Source organism: Trematomus bernacchii, unplaced genomic scaffold (genome assembly GCF_902827165.1).
Source record: "Trematomus bernacchii unplaced genomic scaffold, fTreBer1.1, whole genome shotgun sequence".
In the NCBI taxonomy this organism is placed as follows: domain Eukaryota; kingdom Metazoa; phylum Chordata; class Actinopteri; order Perciformes; family Nototheniidae; genus Trematomus; species Trematomus bernacchii.
In genome coordinates, this window is record NW_022987714.1 from 2,600,617 (window position 1) to 2,624,730 (window position 24,114).

At 40.3% G+C, this 24,114-nt stretch overlaps 1 protein-coding gene across 1 annotated transcript in view; it reads right to left on the reverse strand.

The window, feature by feature from the left end:
- Window positions 1-24,114, reverse strand: part of otud7a (OTU deubiquitinase 7A) — a 37,822-nt gene that overhangs the window by 12,422 nt on the left and 1,286 nt on the right. The window contains 6 exon segments of the mRNA XM_034141679.1: window positions 1,017-1,144; window positions 1,653-1,754; window positions 4,120-4,338; window positions 4,432-4,617; window positions 7,031-7,184; window positions 10,233-10,362. Coding sequence (XP_033997570.1) covers window positions 1,017-1,144; window positions 1,653-1,754; window positions 4,120-4,338; window positions 4,432-4,617; window positions 7,031-7,115 — 720 coding nt within the window. The 5' untranslated portion in view covers window positions 7,116-7,184; window positions 10,233-10,362.

The window sequence follows — 24,114 nt, forward strand, 5'->3', positions numbered from 1 at the left end:
CACACACACACACACACACACACACACACACACACACACACACACACACACACACACACACACACACACACACACACACACACACACACACACCACACACACACACACACACACACACACCCACACACACACACACACACACCACACACACACACACACACACACACACACACACACACACACACACACACCACACACACACACACACACACACACACACACACACACAGGAATTCTGATAAGTGCGTGCTGACACTCACCCACACAATCCTTATTATTATTATTCATGTTCAATATCTTCATCTGCATCTACAAGGTTATCTCCTGAAGCTTTTTAGCATCTTTTTTGTCATATGTTTGCTGTTAATAGATGGTGTAATAAAAGGAAGAGACAGGGATTATGGGTAATTAGATAAAAGTAGATGACAAACCAGGACGCTGCATTTACATGGGATGCGTATTAAATCACTAGGCCACCAGGACCCCTGAGGCATTTTTAAAACATGAGCATCTGGACTACTTCTTTTCCTGAGCTATCTTTGGTGACACATTTTTCTAATAGATTGGCAAATATTTGAATCCACAAACATCATGCGAAGGGAGAAGAAGTACAGAGGATTTGACGTTATTAACATGGCTATTGTTACTGGAAATTTGTATTTCCACATGTATATATCTTTTTAAAACTTTTTAATGCTATTTTATTTCTATTGTCTTAATTTCTCTTATGTACATTGCCTTGTTTTTTATGCTGCTGCAACGCAAACATTTCCCAAATTGGGATCAATAAATTACTTATCTATCTATCTATCTATCTATCTATCTATCTATCTATCTATCTATCTATCTATCTATCTATCTATCCATCCATCTATCTATCTATCTATCTATATATCTATCTATCTATCTTTCGAAATACAAGATAAAAAACTGGTGGCTCATCCCTTCTCTTGCTCATATGGATTTTTATAATGTGTCATTTTTGAAAGAGGATGTGACTCATTTACTCTCCCAACCTCCTTGTTCTGTTGGGTTTGCTGCCACCTCCACCTCCTCTTCAGAGCGTCTCTCTCCGCCCCGCTCTTCATCATGGTGTACAAGGACTTTCTCAGCATCAGGTCTCTGTCGTGGAATCCCCACATCCCTGATCGACACAGACCCAAAACACCGTTACTGCATATCAAGATTAGGGGCATAGAAGAACAACACAGCCATTGCACCAAACTATATAATCATTCCGAGATAACCTCAGCCCTTTAACTTCCTGTCTAAAAATGTCTTTCATCACTCAACAAAGGCCGTTAGTTGTTTATCTGTCAGTGTAGATTACATTAGTTCGGGAGTCTGTAACCCTGACAGCTCCTGCTCCAGCAGTCCTCACATCGGGGAGTTAACAATCTCCTTCGGCACGGACATGAATACGCTGTCAACCCCTGAACCGTGCAGCTGACAGTTTCCTGCAACCTATAGGTCAGTTATCTCCCTCCCTCCCTTCCTAGGTTCCTTTGCTCTCCCACTCCTTCATTCTCACTCCCTCCTCTGCATTCAGCAGCTGTGACGCAGCACTGACACTGGTAATAATAGACAATGACTTGCACAGTTGTTATTGGTGATATGGTGGTATCGTATGTTAGATATATTGAGTAGCTCACCTAAAGAAGCAGCATGCAGAAGGCAGTTCCCGTCCCCGGTGGTGGCCAGAGGAAGCAGCTTCTTACAGCTCGTGCACATGGTGGACCACCAGTTCAGACGACCTGCAAACACATACAAGATTTTCAGACTCTAGATTCTGTAGTTAACTGAGAAACCCCAAGGAGCAAACACATTCAATTCCACCGGTGTTGAATGCAACGTTCTTTAATCAACTTAAATGAACACATAGCAATTGGTGATAAGGTCACCGTGGCAAATGTATGAGTATAGTCCAATATAATGTGTCGTTGGGCTTTATGGGCCCACAGTAAAAAATATTTCTAAACCAGGCCAACATCTCTATAAGGAGGAGAGAACAACCTACAGAAAAGGAAGTTGTATTAGATAAAACAGAAACATTCAAAGAGGGACGTTTAGTTCACGGGGGTGATCGAACAGGAGCTACATCTGGGAAAAACACAAACAAAACAAATGAAGAGAAAGCTTTTAAATGCCTCAATAATAGAAATACAAAAACAGTATGTTGATAGCAAGTATATTTTAGATATAACTACTGTCAAAGGCTGCTTTCTTCTATGTTAGTGATGTTAAATCTATTAGATTCATTTGAAAAACATCTGTGCTAGAAATGTCCCTTCTACTCTGACATATCTTTACAGGACAATTCAATTGTGTGTTTTCAAAATCTAGTGGACCTATCATGCTATATTTGAATAATATATTGTAGGGCCATACCTATATAAAACATGTCTGTGAAGTTTTTTTTTCAAAATACCAAACAGATGATGCATTTTAGCCATGCCTCATTTCGCTCTATTTGCTGTATTCCAGCCCTGTTTTTGCAAGGGCTGATTCTGTGGCAAATGAGCTGCAGCTGACCACGCCCCCCTGCAAAGGAGGGGGGCGAGGCACGAGCGTCATGTTACCATGCTGTTACCATGCTGTTACCATGCTGTTACCATGCTGTTACCATGCCACGGCAACCTCTCATTCCCCTGATAGGTGGAGAGTTGCCCATATAGGCGGAGCTCCCTGTTTCTGACGTCAGAACAATTTCAAATCTGGATCAGTCTGTATCAGCTCCGTTGCAGCCCCGTTTTTAGAGATTTGGGTATGGAGGAAAAGAGAGAGGGTTGTGTTTTCTGACACTTGGTGAGTTCCCTGACACACCGGGGACACATTCATGTATAAAAGGCGTACAAAAGTGCATTTTGCATGATAGGTCCCCTTTAATGTCGTACAGTTCTGGAGAGAGTACGAGTGGCAGCCCATTGAGAGCCATTAGCCAACGTGCATAATTAGCTTCAATAGCTGAACTTCGAAGGCAATGATTAGCACAGGCCATATGCTCTGCACACACCCTCAAATACCCAGCAGAAAAACACTCTATCTTCCCCCTCAGCCTGGCTTTTACAGTATCTCCAGTTTTTTGCTCCATCATCGCCCTGCCAGAGTCCCTGAGGGAGAGAGCACTGCTTCGCGGCCCTGGGCTCCGCACACTGCTCTACTGCAGGCAGCCTCCCGCTCTGAGGCCGCGCTGAGCTGCCTGCATCATTTATTTAACAACAGTAAACACAGAAGAGGCTCTGAATGATTTACCCTTCAGTGTGGATGGGCTCAAAATGCAGATGTTTTTGCATTTCTCAATCTTTTGATATTTAAGTTAATGTTTTAGAAACATACTATACCCAGTTTCTTCAATGAGGTTATATCCAATAATTATTCATATCCTGGTTGACATTCAACCACCCATAAAGTGTGGCTAATAGACAATTGTATTTATTTGTAACTGTTCTTAATTGCAGGGATACATATTGTATAGGGACATTTATGTTGTATATAATTTGGATTAAATGCATGGCTGTACTAAGACAACTCCTTCACCTATGATCTCATCACTTGAGATCAGATACCATGTTGTGGTTGATTTAGTCACTGTTATAAATGTATTCATAAGACAATGAGACAGATTCTGTGATATTTATGTGTTTTTCAAATTAAGGTCAATATATGAAATTGTGGCAAAGTTCCTCTCGTGTTGACTGTTCCCACATTCCTACAGAATTGGGTTGGAGAGGCTCCACCATCTCTGCAGTCTCTGAGTGGGAATATCTGCAGAAAGATTTTAAAACTTCGCTAACTAGTTTCTCTCTGTGAGTTGAAAGCTTCAGCTGGGAGATGAATCCTTTGGGATCCTGGATGCTTTGAATTAGTTGTTGTCGTCTTGCTTCTAGATGATGCTGCTTCTCTGATCTGCTCTGTCTCTACTCCCAGTTTCACCCTGCACGTCTCTGTCTACATTACTGACTTTCACACGCATTTCCCATTGCTGCTGCTTTGTGGGCCTCCTGTATTTCATTGTAATCTAAATAAAGAATACTGTATCAGATGGTATTACATCTCTTATATCAGTAGCAGGAGAAACACTTCAACAGGATGTATTATATGATATCCTGTAGTACTCACCGGCCTGTTCCAGAGCCATCATGGTGGACTGCTCGATCAGGTCTCTCTCTATGAAACTCCTGAAGTCCTCGCTGTACACGCTGAGGTCTGGTAGCTGGAATGTGTAGATGGGCATCTCGAGAGGGAACTGCTCGCTGGTACAGTCATTGGCCACCTGCAGCCGCGCCAGGGACACGATAGCAGAGCTGGCGTGGGATATCCCGCGGGACAGACGCTTCTCTACAAGGGGAGAAGAAGCAAGAACTGACTAGATGAGTGGGAAGCAAGTGAAGAAAGATACAGTGGTGATGTCATTGTCTGTGGCTCCCGTACCTTGTGCATTGTCCTCCTGCTTCTGTGCACACGGCCTGTCGATCTTGCTGACATGGGTGGGCGTGTCACGTGTCTCTGGCTGCTTGTAGTAGCGGCCCTCATTAAAGACCTGCGGCAGGTTGGCAGTGTGGACCTGCCTGAGCTCCTCATAATCATTTAGAGCAGCACTGAGGTCCCAGTTTTTACCTGCGGGACACAAACACAAAGTCTGGTTGATTGCACATTGATTGCACACTGATTACGAAAATTAAGGAATACATGTTGCTCCCAGTGTACAATAACTGAAGGGTATTGACTTTTTCATAATTTCAGTCAAAAATGTGAACAATTAAAGTGGTTCATCAATATGGGGTTCCCACACATCAGACTGTTGTTGTTTTTCTGGTGTAGCAGCACATTGTTCTCAGCAGTTTACAGTAAACAGTGTTATCTCATGGTGATTAACACATAATATGCTGCCAAAAGCAGAAAAGGAAGAGGAAAAAGGAGATAACATGCAAAATGTTTAAAAAGATGACTGTCTTTTCCAAAATATTCGAAATAGGAACTGAGAAATACATACTTAATACGGACTTACTGAGAAATACTTTGAATAATTTGAAATAAAGAACCCCAATAACAAGGCTACATGCAGTGTTGCCCTTATTATGCAGTGCAATACAGATATTTAGAGTGCATCATGGTGCATAATAGGGAGAATAACTTGAGGTCAAGGTTGTGTGGTGCCACAATATTGAAGATAGTGAGGGGAGACCGATTTTTAACAGTGACAGTATTATTTTGATGTGCAGGAGGAACCCACACACATGCATCCCTTAACACACACACCCACAGTTGTCTCCTCTGGGTGCTGTCTGTATAACAGAGATCCCTTCCAGGTTTAGGAAACACAAGTCAATAACGTAGCGTGCCTTAGCATGATGCCACAGGTACAACAGTCTTTATAAAACTCAGTGCCAACAACTGCAAACAGAGGATGCCTGCATGTAATCTGAGCTAGCCTTAGAGACAGGGTCCATTAAAGGACTCCCTGCGTAAGAGACTTGGAGGATGTTGTTGTCTTCCTGATTTCCAGACATGATCGGCAGTCTTGACATGAAACCTGGCACCACTTATCACTGTCTCTCACGCAGATCAATGCAAAACTGATTCCACCTAATTGAGCTGCACAGATCCAGGAATACCGCTTCAATCCTAGAAACATAGCCACTCAGCACCTAATGCATGTCTTTAGATGCTCCTACATGAGCCTACCATTACTGTGGCATGGAAAGCATTGTCTCAGCTCCCTCATTTGTAATGGCAGTTGTCAGCAAAAGCAGAACTCATTTATTCATCTGCATTATGAACATGCATTGCCTCCATTTGCTAGAAAACAGTAGATTTATTGAACTTTTTTTCTCTGAATTAAATGACTTTTTCCTATTTCTGTACACGGACAGTAGAAGTAGATCTATGAAATGAATGTACTTCTACTTAAAATACCTAATTTCTAACAAAACTAGGTTATTAACCGTTTTTTATAATTCAAAAAATGTAAAATGATCACCCCATAACATAATAAAACTGTCTTGGTTCTCAAAAATGTGACCACCAAGGTAAAAACTAATTATTCAGTACATTAACCAGCCTCTAGGGGGAAGCACCTCATGTGTCACTGTCATATATTTCTTCTTACACCTTCCTGCCACAGAGCAGCTGATAGATGCAGGTCTGGAAAGCTAAGCTAACACCCTAAAAAAACAAAGCATGACTGAAATAGGACATCCAGCCCATGCACGTCTGTCTTGTCTGAGTGCAGTTTCTTGTTTGGTGTCTGTAAGTGTCACAAGTATGCCACTGTGGCTTTACGCCAAAGCAGAAAACATGACTGAGGGGGAGGCAGAGACAGACACCAAACACTTTAATTATTTTATCAGGCTAGACATTTTTGTATAATGCACACACACAGACAAAAATCCAGGACACATTTGACAAGGATTTCATCCCGTAATGTAAGTCTGTCTTGTGTTGGGCAATGAGCATGCTTTTATTTCTGTGAAGTACACAAAATTGTGTCTGCATTGAGTGTTCAGCATTTCTTTACTGCCAGTTTGGCCAGATGCTGGAATGCAATGTGCAATTGTCTGAGAATAAAGTGCTACATTTTTGGGGAACAATGAAAACACGCAAACACTTTTACTGTTTCTAGATATCTAAGCCAATTCAACTGACCGTCCACCAGCTTTCTGTTGCCGTTTGCACTTTCTCTCCTGTTTTCTTTCCACCAAAGTGGACCTGTATGTAAGCTGTACAAGTGCCAGTAGCACTCTGCTCCTCAATGAGTTCCAATGAATGGGCACAAAGCTCTCCCTGGGGAGTGCACTCGTAAAACCGTCACACTGGCCTCTAAATCTGCAAGCTGGCTCACTGTAGCAGCTCCTCTCCTCCCCTCCTTTGTTTCCTCTCTTTTCCTTTCCCCTCATTTCCTCTCTTCTTCTGTTGTTCCCTCTCCTCTGCTCGCTTGAGTGAAGCCGCAGCACAACAGGGGAGCAGCTGATCAGAAATTCCCACAAAATGAGTCAAACCTCAGAGGTGCATGACAGTGTTGGTCTCTTACCTTCCAGCAGGTCTCTTGCCAGACCCGGTTCTGCCCCCGTGGACCGAACAAAGTCTGACAGGACCGCGTCCATGTCCAGAGTCATGTGATCATGTGTGTGCGCTGCCCAAGGTGCAGCGGTGGCCTTGGTGGACGCCAGCCTTCACGTTCTCATCTGGAAAAACACACAGTAAATCCATTTCAGCCACACTTTTAAAAACCCATCACTCCAATGTGATAAAACAGGTACTGTGTTGCCCCTCTTTATTGTTACTGAACTTCTAAGCCTTCTTTTACTGATGCGTAATGCTTCATAGAGCTGATAGTTCAAAGCACTTTGAAAAGCACTCCACTCCCAGTGCTCCTCCCAGCTCTTGCGAACAGTCATAACATAATATCCAGCAGCACAGATTTAATATCAACAACACAGCCAGAGGTCGTATCCAGGAGGCACCTGCCTATCTCCACAGCCTTTGGCCCACCGCCCATGATCATAACAGCACTCTTCCTGCCACTGAGTGTCATCCTGGTGTTTTTGTGTATGATTTAGAATCTTAAACCACATCTGAGCTAAATAACAAGGAAGTATGCCCAGAGACTGTTTGTGGAGCAACTCAGTGTGATGTTTTTTAGAATGATTCAAGCCGGGAAACATGTTAACATCACAGCTCTAATGATCAACAAGCGTTGCCTTGTTAGGTCATAAATAACACTTCTAAGATGCACAAGTGTTCCCTCCCTCGGCCTATGGAATGAATGAGCCCATGCATAGCTTTCATTCCACTTGAGGCTGTGTGGGTGAGAAACAGAGTTCAGAGCATTGTCAGTGAAGAAACAAACACCCACAGGTTTGCAACTCTGACCTCGGGCCTCTGTTTGCACCGACCGGCGTTTTCAGGGCTGCTTAGGTCTCTGGCTTTGACCTTAAGAGGAGCGAGAGCATGCTGAAGACTTTAAGATACTCTGCCCACGCCTGAGAGCAGTTAGCAGAGGCGCCAACTCTCTGTGTGCCACATGGCGTGAGCATCCATCAGGTTTTTATTCAGTGTTGTGAGCCGACAATGATCTAGAAATAGAGCTGAAACAAATGCTGTTTTTTCCTGCTGTAATACATGAGTAATATCATAGCATACCTTTACCTGACCATGACGGAACAATTACAGAAATGTTCTCTCAGTCAGTGAATTCATCACATGAATAGTAAAAGCTGGCAACAAAAAGACAGCTCAGCCCGGTTTGATTGTTGGCATCAGAGAGAAAAATATCTTTGTTCAAGACCCAGCAACTTTCGTCTTCATCATATGAATTATTAATGAGTCAAAGCTGCACTTAAGCTGTAGTTTAGCTGACCTACTTACTGTCAGCCATTTGCATTGTGTTGAATGTGCATTATTGTACAGTGGGAGTGGAAGCACATGTAAACTACAGGAAACACAGGGTGGTCAGCTGAAGCAGATACAAGATCATGAGATTATGGTTAATGCATATTATGGTAACAGATCAATATAACCCTAACTGTTTTGCTGAAGGAGAAGATCGTTTCTCTTTATCGGCACTTCTTTCGTGTACATCAACTAAATGTCTACAATGCCAAAAGGCAAGCTAACTTTTGTGGGAGATCTCTTACAGGAGATTTGAAAGGATATTTGCTTTCTCCGAGGACCAAAGAGACAACACATGAGCGCATAATGACCCTCTTTATAGGTGGATGCTTAACTCAGTACAGAATTGTAGACTGCCCATCAAGTGAGAATCAATGTGATGCTTTGCAGGGCTAAAAAACTTGAGTCTTGTGGTGCGGAGCGAGAAACAGAAATAGCAGAATATTATAAGTCATGACCTCATCTTTTCGCCTAAGAACAGCTCCATTCAGATCGCTTTCCCTGTGGGAGGTAGTTATGACTCAGAAACACCCTCACTGTGGAGTCTCTATCTGACATAAAGGCTTGGACTTTCCAGCTTCCTTTTAATCATAATGACAGTTTTCATATTTGTCACACGCATCATGATGTGTCAGATTTATTAGAAAATATTGAAGTAGTGAACTAGAAAAATATCTCCTTCTAAGGACACGGCTGACGTTTGTCTATTTTCTTTTCCACAAATCCCACAAAACAACCACAATGAGTTATGCAATCTATTTAAACTTTCCAAATCCCCTGCAATGTCAGACGCTCTTGTTAGACTACATGTACATATTTTAAAAACAGTTCAATAATATATTGTTTAGTTTTTATTAAAGCAAAATCCTACTTTAAAAATAGTGGCCAATGTAGTTTCCACAAATGTTATTCAAATAGGAGTTAATATGGATCTAAATTAAAACGCATTCGGTATACTAGAACACATTTATGTCAATAGGAGCAGTGTAGAATCTAACTGAATACATTTAGCTCCGTACTAATGTACATTGGTAATGTAAGTGTCATTTGATATTACTTTTTAATTTGGCTCCTCTTTATTTTTAAAGAGAAGTCTTGTACTATAAATGTATTACATTTATTTTGACAGCTATAATTACTAGTCAATTTGCTGATGAAGATTGTATATGCAAAACATGCCATCCGCTTATTAAATACGACACATTGTAACAATTTAATTAACCTTATAGTATATAATGTAGTTCAAATTATCTCCAGCTTGTCAAATCACACCGTGGAAGTAAAATGCTATTACCATAATAATCTATCAGTAACAATAATGCAATAATATAATACTGTATATAACAGAATGACTGGAGCCATTCTTTGGCATAACAAACAGCTTCACTTTTGATACTTGCAATTTGATGCTAATTGTTTTTCTGCCAACATTTTGAATTCAAGACTGTAATGGAATATCTTTTAAGGTTGTTATTGCTTTGTTTACATCATTGAAAGAGCTGAGTAATGATCAGGACAGGATGTATGTGGGCTTGACTCAAAATAGACCACAGTGCCTTTTCCATCCTGATGAAGGAACATGTTACCTAATGCAGCATCATTTGTGTCTCTTTAATAGTGAACAACAACAGAGGTCTATGACACACAGTTATAAACCCTAATGCCTACACAAGTTATACTTCAACAAATAGATACATTCATTGTTGGTTTTGATCTTTTCATGTGATGTGTTGTTAATCAGCGAATAGTTCCAGCCTCATCCCTTTAAATGTTATTGAACAGCTGTCAGTGACGATGTGGATGAGTGTGACTCAGCATTATTTGTTATTTATCAAACTTACTTTCTGTATGTTTGCTGAGGGTGGTTGAGAAGCCATCTGAGAACCACGGGACTGTCCGGACCAGACGCAGCTCTAGTTCATGGTTTCAGAGGCAGCAGAGGAGAGAATGACAGCGGGAATGCAGAGAACCCTGAAACACACACACACACACACACACACACACACACACACACACACACACACACACACACACCACACACACACACACACACACACACACACACACACCCACACACACACACACACACACACACACACACACACACACAACACACACACACACACGACACACACACACACACACACACACACACACACACACACACACACACACACACACACACACAACACAACACACCACACACACACACACACACACACACACACACACACACACACACACACACACACACACACACACACACACAACACACACACCACACACACACATACACACACACACACACACACACACACACACAACACACAACACACACACACACACACACACACACACACACACACACACACACACACACACACACACACACACACACACACACACACACACACGATTGTTATAACCCTGAAACAAAAGTTATAGCCCTTTGTTCTGATTGACTGAGTTCAATTTGAAGCTGCTGTAAAAACACCCGACCGACACACACCTGTGACTGAATCAGTGTTAATATGCTAATCCAAAATTACCCCTCAGGCCATAACTTATATCATGAGTAATTTAGAAATCCCTTGGTCTACTGACTTTTCATCAGACTGACAGAGCATCGCTCTTAAAAAGCCAATATGAAATTATTGATTATAATTTAAAAAGAGTAACTTCTTAATTAATTTGTACTTAAATGTAATATAATCACTTGATGTCATGCTTGAATACTTTGAGAACAGGATTTTTTTGCGACTACACCTGGCAGCTGTTGTAAGATCTTAAAGCTGATTCATTTCTTCTTCATAAACATTCCCTTAAACAGCTCAAACAGCCTACATTTTAGGTAGCAGCAGCACTTAAAAGCAGCAGCACTTTTTCTTAGCCCCCACCTTCTGATGGCGTAATCACATTTTTTAGCTTCCCACACTAAGATGCAGGTGTTTATGTGACACTGACGTGGTAAAGAAAGTGCAACGCCTCACAATCTTTGCTTTTACGTCACAAAACGCAATTTTGCTGATGCCGGTAAACAGGGGAGAAGGTCAGTGTTGTTGTTGTTGTGTTATAGAATGATCCTGCATGATACAGCAGGCAGAGAGATAGGGGATATTAGTGTGTGTTGACAAACTCACATGGAGACAGTGAGAGAAGAGTGTGAGAGCAACAGTGGAAACTCAGAGGATACTCTGCCAGAGTCCCGGCGGATCGCACCGGCCGACGCCTCTCTCCACCCTTTCAGCAGAACACTGCGAGTGCTGAAGGGTTAGCGTCAAAGCCCTCCTAAGTGGGACTGAAATATCCTTCAGTGTCATGCATAATTCACACAAACAGTAAAAATGTTCACATACTGTATGTGTCTGTTTATTGGTGCAATCTATCATAGCGACGTTAGACACAGCAATACTTATTGAGATCAGAACAGGCCTTCACCTAAAATGACAGCAAGTCTTTCAAACTGTATACAATGTATGACAGTTAACGCTGACTCTTTACAACTATTATTATTTGTCCTGAACCATCACGAACAACAGTGAAACAACTAAATCTACTTCAACCAATACTGTGAGGCCAACATGTTAGTAATGGCTACAGTATAACAAATGGTGTTCAGCAGGGCCTGAAATAAATCATGAATATAAAACTCACGTAGAAGTTACTCAGCTAATATTGTCCTCAAGTAAAAATAAAATGACTTATGTTGGAAAATTATAAAGCGTAACTTAAAAAATAAGCTTGTCTGGGTAACAGTCAAAACTAAAAAGGTCCATGCTAACCAGTTTAAAAGTTACATTTACACTACATTTTGCATTTGACTTTCCAAAGGGACTTGTCAGTGTACTGCTCAACGACACATGGGCATGAGGAGCTTGAGGGGATCAGACCGCAAACCTTACAACTAAATACATTTACCCAAGTACAGTACTTAAGTAATCAAGTTCTTTACATGAGTATTTCCATTTATTCTATTCTACTTTAGCATTGTCACTTTTACCTCACAGCTGAAGTGTGCTAGTTACTTCAGATTTTTGGTAAAATATATGTGATCTGCTTTCAAAATATGTAGCATTCTTATAGATTACATTTATAATCGTTCGATAAATATAATAATACATAACTTACAGGGTAAACAACACAAAAACTGAAATGTTCCAATAAAAGTCTTTATTGTAAAATCATTTGCAATTTAAGTATTAATGCCAAAAGCTCTGTAAATTAACTTATATTTTTTAATGCAAGATTATTACTAATGAAGTATTTTCATGATGTGTCCTAGATACTTCTTATATAACATATTTTTTTCAGTACTAATTAATTAAGAGCAAATACTTTATTACAAAAATCAGTCAAAGGAGAATAACAGATTTTAGAGTTTATGAAAGGCTCTTGAAATTGCCGCTAAGTTACATTACATGTTTCCACACTTGGTTATAAGTTAGAGTGTGTGTGAGGATATTGGTTGATGAGATAAACACACACTGTTTACTTTAGTCTGCATCTTTGATCTTGTGGTCGAAATTACAAACACTTAAGTTTTAGACCACGGGGGAAACGTGTCGCCGTGCACATTTTCACTCTCTCACAATCGTTCTTTTACGCTGCTGAGCATCAGACGTATGAGTAACTGAGCAAAGTTGTGTATTCTCCTTAGTGTATTCACAACTGTGCTCACACGCACTGCCTGTTTTGCTTCCTATGGTCCACCGACCAGAGAGCCTTCGGCCTTCATCCCTTAATATTTACAAGGCCCGTTTGTAGGCAGTGAGAAAACAAAGAATTGTTTCTTAATCATCTGTACACTCAGCACTGCTCAACACACTGCATCGAAACAGTATTAAATTAATTTCACATTATTTTGCTTTAGGCATCGACATGACATAAATAAAACTCCTACTCTAAACATGCAAGCTCAAATATTTCTTCCTTATAAATAACAGCCGTAATTTAGATGCAAGCACAAAAGCAGAACGGACTATTATAAATGAGCCCCCGGGAGCGGTGTGAGTTACCCCGCTGAGAGCATTACGGTGCTGATTTTTAAAGTACGAAAAGACAACTTTTTATTAAGTGACATTTAAAATGCCGTACCTCAGTCTTGTTTTTCTTTACCAAAGCTTAACCATCAATCATTTGCAGCTGTCAGTCAAGTTTGTTTTCATCCTACCTGTGTGACTTCTTCAACTGCAGGGTGATTCAATATAATCCACCTATTTTCAGAGATCTATTGTCAACTAGTGAAACTATAAATAAATAAAAAGCTTATAACCACAGCTGGTTTTGACCCTGCCTCAAGCAGAATGGAATTTAAAAACCCCTTACTCGATGCTAATGCTGTACAAAAGATAACCGCCCACTACTTCCTCTTTTAGGTTCATTATTTGACGCTTTAAACCACCAGTAGACATGTTGGCTGATCAGAAAGTGTGAAAAGACTGAATACTTTAAAGGAAAATTGATATACACGCAGTTTCCACCGTCACAAGGTAATTTGTGAATACAGAATTTATTTTCCATAACCATTACTACATGCAGATTTGCCCCAGGCTATTCTTACGTGTACATACACAGTCATTGACAGTAATAGAATGAGTTATAGCTGAGATAATTGTCTCCATAGTGAGCCATGATCGCCCACATGCAAGGCAGATACACAGCAGGTGGGAGGTGAACATACTGTACACACACTCTTTACACTGCCTCTCCTCTGTAACTGGAATATGGTCCAGAAGCATTGTCCATTTAATGGTAATGTTAAGAGCAGTGAGTACATATGCAACGGTTCTCTTGTATACACTTTTAAAAAGCAGCTTCTATTTTGCAAATGTGAGTTCATTTTAATGTCAAAGTACACCCCAGCGCTCCAAGTGGATTTATGCTACAGCAGGAAATACTGATGCTGTTAAGGAAAAATCAATTGTTTACACATTGTTAGGTATCATATATTTATGTTTAATGCATTCCAGGAGTCTTATAAATTATGTTTTTGTTTCCATGAACCAGCCTTGTCTGCTTATAATTAGACTTCTGATTTCAATGAAAGCTTTCCACAACCCTTTTTTGTTTCCTGAGCAGAAACACCTCACAATATGATGCTATTTGATACACTAAATAGCATCATATTGTGAGGCTATTTGTTGATATGCTACTGTCAAACACTGGTATCTTTCTTTTAAGATGATTGTTCTTCTATGAATGTGTTAGCAAAGCAGACAAGTTGCTCAAGTAAATAACTTACACCCCTTATTGTCAAAGATAAAAGGCAATCAATAAACTATAAGATGTAATGATGGTTCTTTACCTACAAAACTCTTAGCTGAAGATAGCTGGGGGGAAATGGGAAACAATCAACATTTTGTTTTGTACATAATCACAAACTTCTGTGATTGCTGTTGTGACTCAATCAGCCAATCAGGAAAAAAGACAAAATAGAATGAGCACAAAGTAAATCCTGTTGTCGTACCTTCCGTCCTTTTTTAGTTTAATAGTGAACAATGAATTGTTTATTTATTATTTATTTAGAATGAAACAATTGGTTGATTAATGGATTACTTGATTGACAGAAATTTGATGTGCAACTAAATTGCTCTGCTTTTTTCTGTCTTTCTCTTTTTGGATATCACTGGGGTTTTGGAGTCATCCCCATTTGGGCATAATGGGCAAGTAACAGGCATTTTTCACATATTTGACAATCAAATGTGTTTTATCTGCCATCCAATAATAATGATATGTTTTGGATTGATTGCTCTTAATGAGGAAATGTCTTAATCTTGAAACAGTTTTACTATAGATTACCAGAGATACTTATTGCTGAGATTGTATGAATTATGTCTAATTAATGCAAATGTACAGATGCCATTGCCACGTGATATTTATTAAAGGCTAAATACTGGAACTGTATATTTTTCAGCTTGTAGATACAAATGAATAAAAAAGGAACAGTATACTCAAATATTATTAGATATGAGACAGTGGACTAGATTGACTGATGCATGTTTCTCCAAAGCTCTCCAGGATAGTACAGCCAGTATCGAATGGATATTTAAGACCTGAAACCTGAGCCCTTACTACAAAACAGTGTCAAAAGACCTGTCCAGTTAAGATTTGGGCTTCTTGGTTAAATACAAATTAAGTTACTCAAACCTCAAGGGAGTCAGATCCCTCCTCTGCTGGACAGAATATATTTTGGATTCTTTAAAGCAGGCAGAAAACAAAATCTTCTGTTCTGGCTCGGACACACAGCTCTGAGCTTCATCACCATGTGTGTGAGCATTGCTGCAGTTAGCAGGGCCAAGCACTCACAGACTCAAACTGCTGTGTGCAACACTGGAAGATAAACACCCCATGATCTGTCTCTGGTGTGCCCGAGTGGTGAGTACGCAAATGTGTTCATGTGTGTGTGTGTGCCAAAACACTTACACATTGCATGTTCGCTACTCATTGGGCCCTCGGTGTGTTTACCAATCTCAAAGCCAACAGAGCAAGTGCTGCCATAAAGGGCTGCCAAAACACAGACGACTAATAAGAGACGCCATTCAATCCAGTACTTATTCACATGCCTGTGCAGTGTGCACACTCACAGCTAAATGTCAAGCCACCCTCTCGCTTACGGTCAGAAAAAAAAGCCTGTTTTCACTGAAACAATGGCTATTTGCAACTTTATTACTAGGAAATGGATACACTAAAACCAGAACGTTTCAACCATAGTTGTTGCACAATTTTTACTGATGTAATTCAATGAATGAAGGCAGAAATACAGCAATGTAAAAACACTGTTACATCAGACTCGGGTAACGTATGTTAGGGAAACAATTGAGCAAAGATTCCATGGAAACAAATCATTTCCACCTTGCATCAGTACTGAGTAATCAACACAATCCATTAGCGTGCTTCATAACACAGCACACTTAAGAGGCATGGAAAATTCATGTAATGGGATATTATAATGTCTCACCAAACTACAAACTAAGCACTTCCAATATTTCAAAATCCTTGCTTGAGAGCACAAGATTCAATCAGAGAATTTCAATGCAGACTGGAAACTCTACTTGCTATTCAGCCTTCATATCAGTCAGTCAGTCAGCCTCAATCTCTCCTCCTCCTCCTCCTCCTCCTCCTCCTCCTCCTCCTCCTCCTCCTGTAGATGCATATTCGTCGCCATCTAGACCATATTATAGGCGGGTCTGTGGAATGTATGACGTGTTTCAATCACTGCCCGGGACGACATATACTGAACGCTCTTCACCATGCTCATCAAGTTAGGCCATTTTGATTTTTGAGAGCTCCATCAATGTCCGTCCCTCTCTCCTGTCATCACATGTGCCAAGTCCCTCCATTGTGCTTGATTCACTTTAGGACTTCCCCTGTCTTCAGGATCCACATATGAAAAGTATTTGCCGAGTTCAGAGCACCCTGACACCATGGAAAATCTACTTCTGAGCCCCTGCCTCCAGTGGCAAGACATTTCAAAGACCAACAGCACGAAAGCTGAGATGTTTGGGGGGAAAGACTCAGTTACATGTCAGGCCAACCACCAAATGACACGAGACATAAAGAGAGTGAGACCCTCCAAACTCTTGACCTCTAGGACATTTCTGCAATCAAGCCATGAACTAAAAGTTTCTTCCTCAATCCTTTTCTTAACTCAAAGAAAAGCCAGACGTCTGTGCAGCAGGCCCCTCGCATGCTGCGGGAAAGATGCTGCTGGAGGCAATAATGTCACTTTGCATCTCATTGCTGCGCTGCACACTGCCAGCACAGCATATGCATGGAGGGGAGAGCCGTTGTCAATTGGCTCTAATGCATCATCGCATTAATATTTGAGGTACATTTAAATTAATGCTGCAGTGGACAGCATGAACACTGCACCTGAGGGACATGAGAAAACCTTCCAGTTGCTGTAAGAAAGTTTAAAAGCTCAGGGTTTGAATGTGCCATTAAAATGATACATTTTACTGCTTCATCAAATATCCTGCAATTCATATTTCCTTAAAGTAAAAAATACAATGTATAAATCAATGAAACAAAACAACTGATAATCATTCTGTCTGAGCTTAAAGTCCAGACAAGCTCAGCTGTGTTCGCTGCCTGCACCCAAACAAAGAGCTGGTTGCTGAGGGGCACAGACCCCTAAGATCGTAACCCCTTAAAATGTCAGTCTCTCCAGCCCCTATACCACAGCAGCCAATACCGCTTTTTCCCGACCGAGCCCTTTGCGACAAAATGCCACAAGCAGACAGCTGTGACTCGAGACCAAAGCCTTTCTGTTGATTTGAAGAAGTGTGCAGTGGATAAACATTACACTAGTGTCAGATGACATGGATGAACATGGGAGTTAAAAGCATGGAAGCTATGACCTTGCAGAAACACAGAACAGACAAAAAATAACTGCCTGCTCTCTGAATACTTAACTTCTAAACCAACCTGAGATATACAGACCGCCTAACTGAAGACAGCTGGTGTTTCCTGTTTGAGTTTGTGCTGAGGGAGGGTCACCTCTCACACAGAAACCATCCTCTCCAGGCGGAAGTCCTACATGCTCAACTATTGAAGATATTTGTGAATATACTTTTTGTTTCCTTTTACATGTCAGCCCAAAGGTATGCAGTACATAATAATGATGTTTCTTTTGAATCCACAACTTCACACGCACACACACACACAGCTGAGCAAAGCAGCAAAACAGGTACTTTGTGTTCTCTTGTCAACCTGATTATTTCAATTAGGTTTCGTGATAAGAAAATTCAGTGAAACCGCATTTACTGCAAAGCAGAGCAGAATGTCGGGTTGGCTAGATCTGCTTCAGTGGAAGCTTTTTTTTAAATGAGCATCTTAGATGTAAAGAGATTCAAGGAAATAATTGTATTGAGGTGAAACTCTATTTCAATCATGCCGCAGCGATGACCCCCACATACAAGACTTTCATTATCTCCACAGATCCAATAAGAAAGGAAACACTTGGAGAGATTGTTTGACACCTGTTATTTCTCAGGCTCTTCGTCTCACAATATCGTTATTGTGCAGTGTGGATTGACTGTGCGTCGATACACTCAAGTAGGTAGAGAGGTCAATATCACACAACCTTGTTCTTAATATAGTATCTGAAGAAAAGGACGTGAAAACATATAAACCAGCAGGTTCCTACAAATATGTTCTTATTATACCAGATTATCTATTACCAATGTTGTATTAGTCACCAATTATCTAAATTACTGAATTAGTAAAGTTATTCCTTAAGAATCCTTTATTTAGCAATACCCAGAAAAGGTTGAAATATCAAAAGGGGTGAGATACCAACAAGAAGTGCAATGTGTAGGTAGGTGCAGTCACTTAAAGCTGCAGTTGGCCACTTTCATAAAACATATATTTGCTTTATTTGCTCAAACTCATATGTAGACATATCTGGGTCTCCTCCCAGTGCTACTAATGGCATTTGCAACAGTTTCAAACCCAATCAGAGCCAGAAGTCTCTGACAAAGTGTCAATCACTCCTCGTGAACTGAGCTCAAACTGTGAAGCTAACTTTACTGCTAAACAGTAAACTAATATAAGTTTCAGAAACAAATTGGAATTCACGAGCAGCGATTGGCACTGCATTAATGACTGCTCAGACTGATCTGTTTTGCAATGAAGCGGAAGAACATGATTATTTTGTAGATTATCGGTAAAGTGCCGTACTGTCAGAATATGGTGATATTACAAACGGCAGCTTAAAAGGTAATTAATGATAGTGTTTTAGTTTTGTTCTGTTAGAAAGGATAATTAGAGTGCTATGTGCCATCCCATCTGTGTGATCATTAAGATGCCATTCATTTTCTGAGTTCCACTAGTGAGGCAATTTAAGTTGCAATATGGGTGTTAACCGCCTTTGTTTTAGACTGTTGTGTGGATCCATTTACCACATATAAAGAAATACATGCACATAGGCAATGGCATGGCTTGTATTCTCCATGTCAAACCACGTTTTACATTTCCTTTCTAACTGAATGTTTTCAACTGTTTGTGATTTGATCAGCCACTTCGGAAGCCCTCTTAGCCATTATTGTTTTTTGTCAATAAAGAATTACATATCAAACTTTTTTCTCATGTTTTGGGAAAAATAAAAATTCACTAGAAAGAGGGAAAATCTATTTGCATTTTCTCTAAAAAAGGAAAACATTTTAAAATGTCATTGAATTTGATTATTCAGTCTATTGGCCTTATTGAAGATTGAAGATTCAACTTATTTTCATTAAGTAGTACAGGTACTATAACGAAACGGTTTCTCTGCATTTGACCCATCCTAGTGTTAGGAGCAGTGGGCTGCCATTATGTACGACACTGAGTTTCTATTTTACATGCACAGTTGCAGATTTAGAAAAAAAGGTTATATACCCATCCTTATATTAATATAAATGCAGCTTCAGATGCACCATTTAATAGAAAAATAATGTCTGAATTTCAAATTAACTCTTTCAGAGTATTCTGAAATACAATATGTATTAAAATGTTAACCATGGCCAGTGTTTTCACATTAAAGTTAGTAGTACAATGCTCTAAAGCTAAGAATTATTAAGACTCAAGCTAAGTAGCCGGTAATTACGAAAAATGGTTTGCTCAAACAGAGAGACTAAAATCAGAGTAATGATCTCAGCACTACAATATTTACTTTTACCAAGCAGAGGAAAAGGACCAAATGCACGTCTGACTATTGTGGTCTGACAATTAAAGACCTGGTAAAGTAAGCTACAAGAAAACATTAAGTTAACCGCATGGCCCGAGTGCTTCCGGCATTTTACTGTGGTTTGGCTGAGGGAACAACAATGTCATACCGATGGAACTGATGCTAACTGCAGTCAATCTTATCTCGCATGCAAACTGTGCCCACTGAGGAAGCTTGACCGTGGCAGAAATCAAGTCTTGTACTTAGTAACTTAGTACGATATTTGTTCTCCAAGCTGGCCTCAAGTGCTCCCACAGAGAGGGCATTCAGTGGGAGTGGGTGCAATGCGGAGGATGTATGTATAACGGTATCAGTAACTGACATTATGTTATACTGGCTGGTGATGCAAAACAAAATCAGGTCTCCCTTTTATACTTCAAAGGTTTTAATACCTAACAGATATGGTTATAAGTGATTTACTGATGTTCTACGGCACAGATGCTGCTCAAAATATTACCTGGATATTTGTTTATATTCTTTGCAATTTCTTTAGGAACATAGTGTAGTATTAAACCACACTTCCTGTTAAAGAAGTAAGAGTCACTAAATCAACCATAACTAGGTCTCGCACTAAGGTAGCAAAATGACAGATGGCGTACCTGCGCTATATCCAAAAGCATCACGGAATTCAAATAGATTGTATAAATAATATGAATGATTTGGTTTGGTTTCTCAAACATATCTGATTTATTCTTATATCAAATAATCAGTCACACATGGACATTTCCAACAACCCAATCTATATGTGAAATGACCTCCCTCAGGGTCCTGACCCCACAGTGGAGAAAGTGTGTAGGTGTAAGGTTGTGAGAGTGTGTGGGAGAGATACAAAAAGTGGTGGGAAGAAACCTGCTGCAGGGTAAATAATCTGAGCAGACTTCCACTTCATATTCTTGTGAAATGAATACAACTTTCAATGTATGTGCAGTTTAGCAAAGAACATCATAATAACTTCCCTGCAAACCTTCATCAATAGTTTTAAAAAAATATCGTTCTTGACCATTTTAAGTCTCTGATTTGTCTCTCTCTTCCATCACCAGGAAGTAGACAATGAAGATGATAGGAATACAGCTGAGAAAGGGCACATTTACTCTCCAATGCTCCATGAATAGGTTCTTTTAAACGTTTGATGAGATGTGCTGAATCTTATCTTAGTATGAAAGAAAGGGCATTGACAGTGACTAACAGGCCTAACAACAGCTCTACTGCTCTTTTTTTCTCTCAGGGTAGCGTGTAACCTGCATCTCCCTTTTAATATCTCCTTTAACGGAAAAAGAACTGTGAAACAAAATGGAGATTCACAGAGTTTCCACCACACAGCTGGGTTTTGAGGCCTGACCTCTTTTTCTGAATGAATGAAAATGACCTACGATGTGGGCCTGCATGAATCTAAATCTAGTCCCCAAGGGTATCCTGTGCAACAGTGTTTTGTTTGATTTAGAAACTGTTCCCTTGCTGATTTGAGGCAGGACAGGGGATGGCGGTGCGCACTTGGCCTTATGGGGAGAATGTTACACTGGCAGACAGCAGCCAGCCTGCTCCCAGACTCCGCTCCAGACAACAGAGGCAACACAAATGCAATTAGGTGCAGGAGGTGCAGCGCACGTACATCCACCCATACACAAGCTATGTCTGTCAGAGGATATCTGCTTGGCAAAAAAAAACACCCGGCACATGTTGCTGCCTGTGTCTCGCTGGGATAACGACTGAGGAAAAGTTATTTGTCACCTATATGTCATTTTCTCGCACCTTCTCATAGGTGAACAATGTGTGCAACTGTTGAAATGTGTACATACCGACTCATCTCAGAAACATCAAGCTTCAGAGGTCACTATCCCTGTCACACCATTATAGCCATTATTATATGCATTTTGATAAATGCTATAATAAACGTTTCCAATGTATTGGAATAAAATAACAGTACAAATTCACACATGGAAGGTAGAGTTCATAGTTAGATAAGTGTAAGTACATTTATCAAACAGCACTTATTTGAATGACTTTTGTGTTTAACAGGTGCTCAATCAAATAGCAGCTGTTGTGATTGATTCTGAAGCCAATGCACCTCAAAACAGAACTCATCTATTGACTTTTAGATGATAGCTTAAAGGGGACCTATCATGCAAAATGCACTTTTGTACGTCTTTTATACATGAATATGTGTCCCCGGTGTTCCAGGGAACTCACCAAGTGTCAGAAAACACAACCCTCTCTATTTTCCTCCATACCCAAATCTCTAAAAAAGGGGCTGCAACGGATCTGATAAAAACTGATCCAGATTTGAACACTGTCCTGACGTCAGGACGGTGGCACTACGGCTATTGGGCCAACTCCACCAATCAGGAGGAGACAGCCACGACCATTGCTGTTCGAAAGCACTGGAGACGCTGTAGTACATATGCCAGGCCTGTAGATGGTGCTGTTCTCACTGAATCAGCCCTTGTAAATCCAGAGCTAAAAAATGTCAAATTGAGCAAAATGAGGCATGGCTAAAATGCATGATCTGTTTGGTATTTTGAAAAAAAAAAAGTATAAATATGCCTTATATAGGTATGGTCCTACACTATATTATTCAAATATAGCATGATAGGTCCACTTTAAGGGAACCTAATGATTAGGTTAATGGGAAAGCCCCCCAAATTCTAACTTGAAATACAATGAGTTCAAACGAGGAGTGTGCCTTGATCGTTCATGTCACTTTGTTTAATGAGTAAGCTGATTTAAAAAAAGAGAAGAAGGTGTTCATTCAGACAACATTAAGGGTAAAATAGTACTAGATCAGTGGTTCTCAACCGGTCAAGCCTCAGGACCCACTTTTTTCCTTCGTCAATAAATCGTGACCCAAAAGTGGGTCGCGATTTATTGACGAAGACCCACCAGTTGAGAACCACTGATCTAGATTATCTCATTGTTGCTCAAATTAGGTTTTTTGGCTCCATAAACCTACAAAGAAGACAACAGGCTAAAGTCCATGCATCCAAACTTCCTTCCAGAAACCAATAGCTCCCTTAAGACTGTGCTTACGAGCCATGTAGGGTACCGTACTTCTTCAGACATAAAAAACAAGCAAATGTAAAACCCAAGATCTGACCTTGCAAACATTGTCAAATCTAGATTCACTATTTAGAAAAAAAGGTCATAATTAATGGTTTAGTGGTACCCGCAGTAAACTTATTATAACACTTCTGTGATTGAAGTCTTCCCACAGCGTATAAGGGAATACTGGTGGATTTATTACAGCTTTATGGCACGAGGCTTACGACTTAATTTGTCTGTGATTTGAAGGTATATCACATATTCACAAACATATTTTAGAATGTTTCTCTTGAAGTATCTGTCCAACATCAAGGCCAGAGCACTGTACAGACTCACGTATGATCACAGAGCAGTGGCTGAGGAAAGGTCGACCCCCCCCTATTTTGATGTGAGTAGAGTAGGCTCTGTGCCTGCCTCCATGGCCTCCAGCTGACCTCCCTCTGCCTGCAGACAGAACACTTAACATAGCTACCCCCACCTGTAGAGATGTCTGAAGAACAGGGCCCACTTCAAAGCCGTGCAGTGATTGGACCATGATTGCCATGGGCACTTGACTCATTTCATGTCCTCTGGAGGACTAAACTTTAGGAGAATCGGGCATGGACACATGGAATTCTTTCAAAGGAGATTGGAGATTTACTGTAAGCCCATTTGGAGAGATTTTTAAGGGCCCACAAGATGATTAATGTTATCTTTTGTTTTGATTCCTGTTCAATTATACCAGAAAAACACACCATTGCTGCTTGGTTCCTCTGGTGTAAAATACAAATACATGTCAATTTAAGTGTTCTAATATTGCCAGTGTTTTTTTAACATGATAACTTATGAGTGTAACATTTCCGTTATAGGTTTTTGAAGAAGTAGCAGTTGGTAGTTTGTAGTGGGCAACTTGCACAGATGTTGCAAAGGAATGTTCTTTTGTATCAGCAGCACTTTGATAAAGCAGCATTGCCAGAGTGACATGAAACCCCAACTGGGTTCAA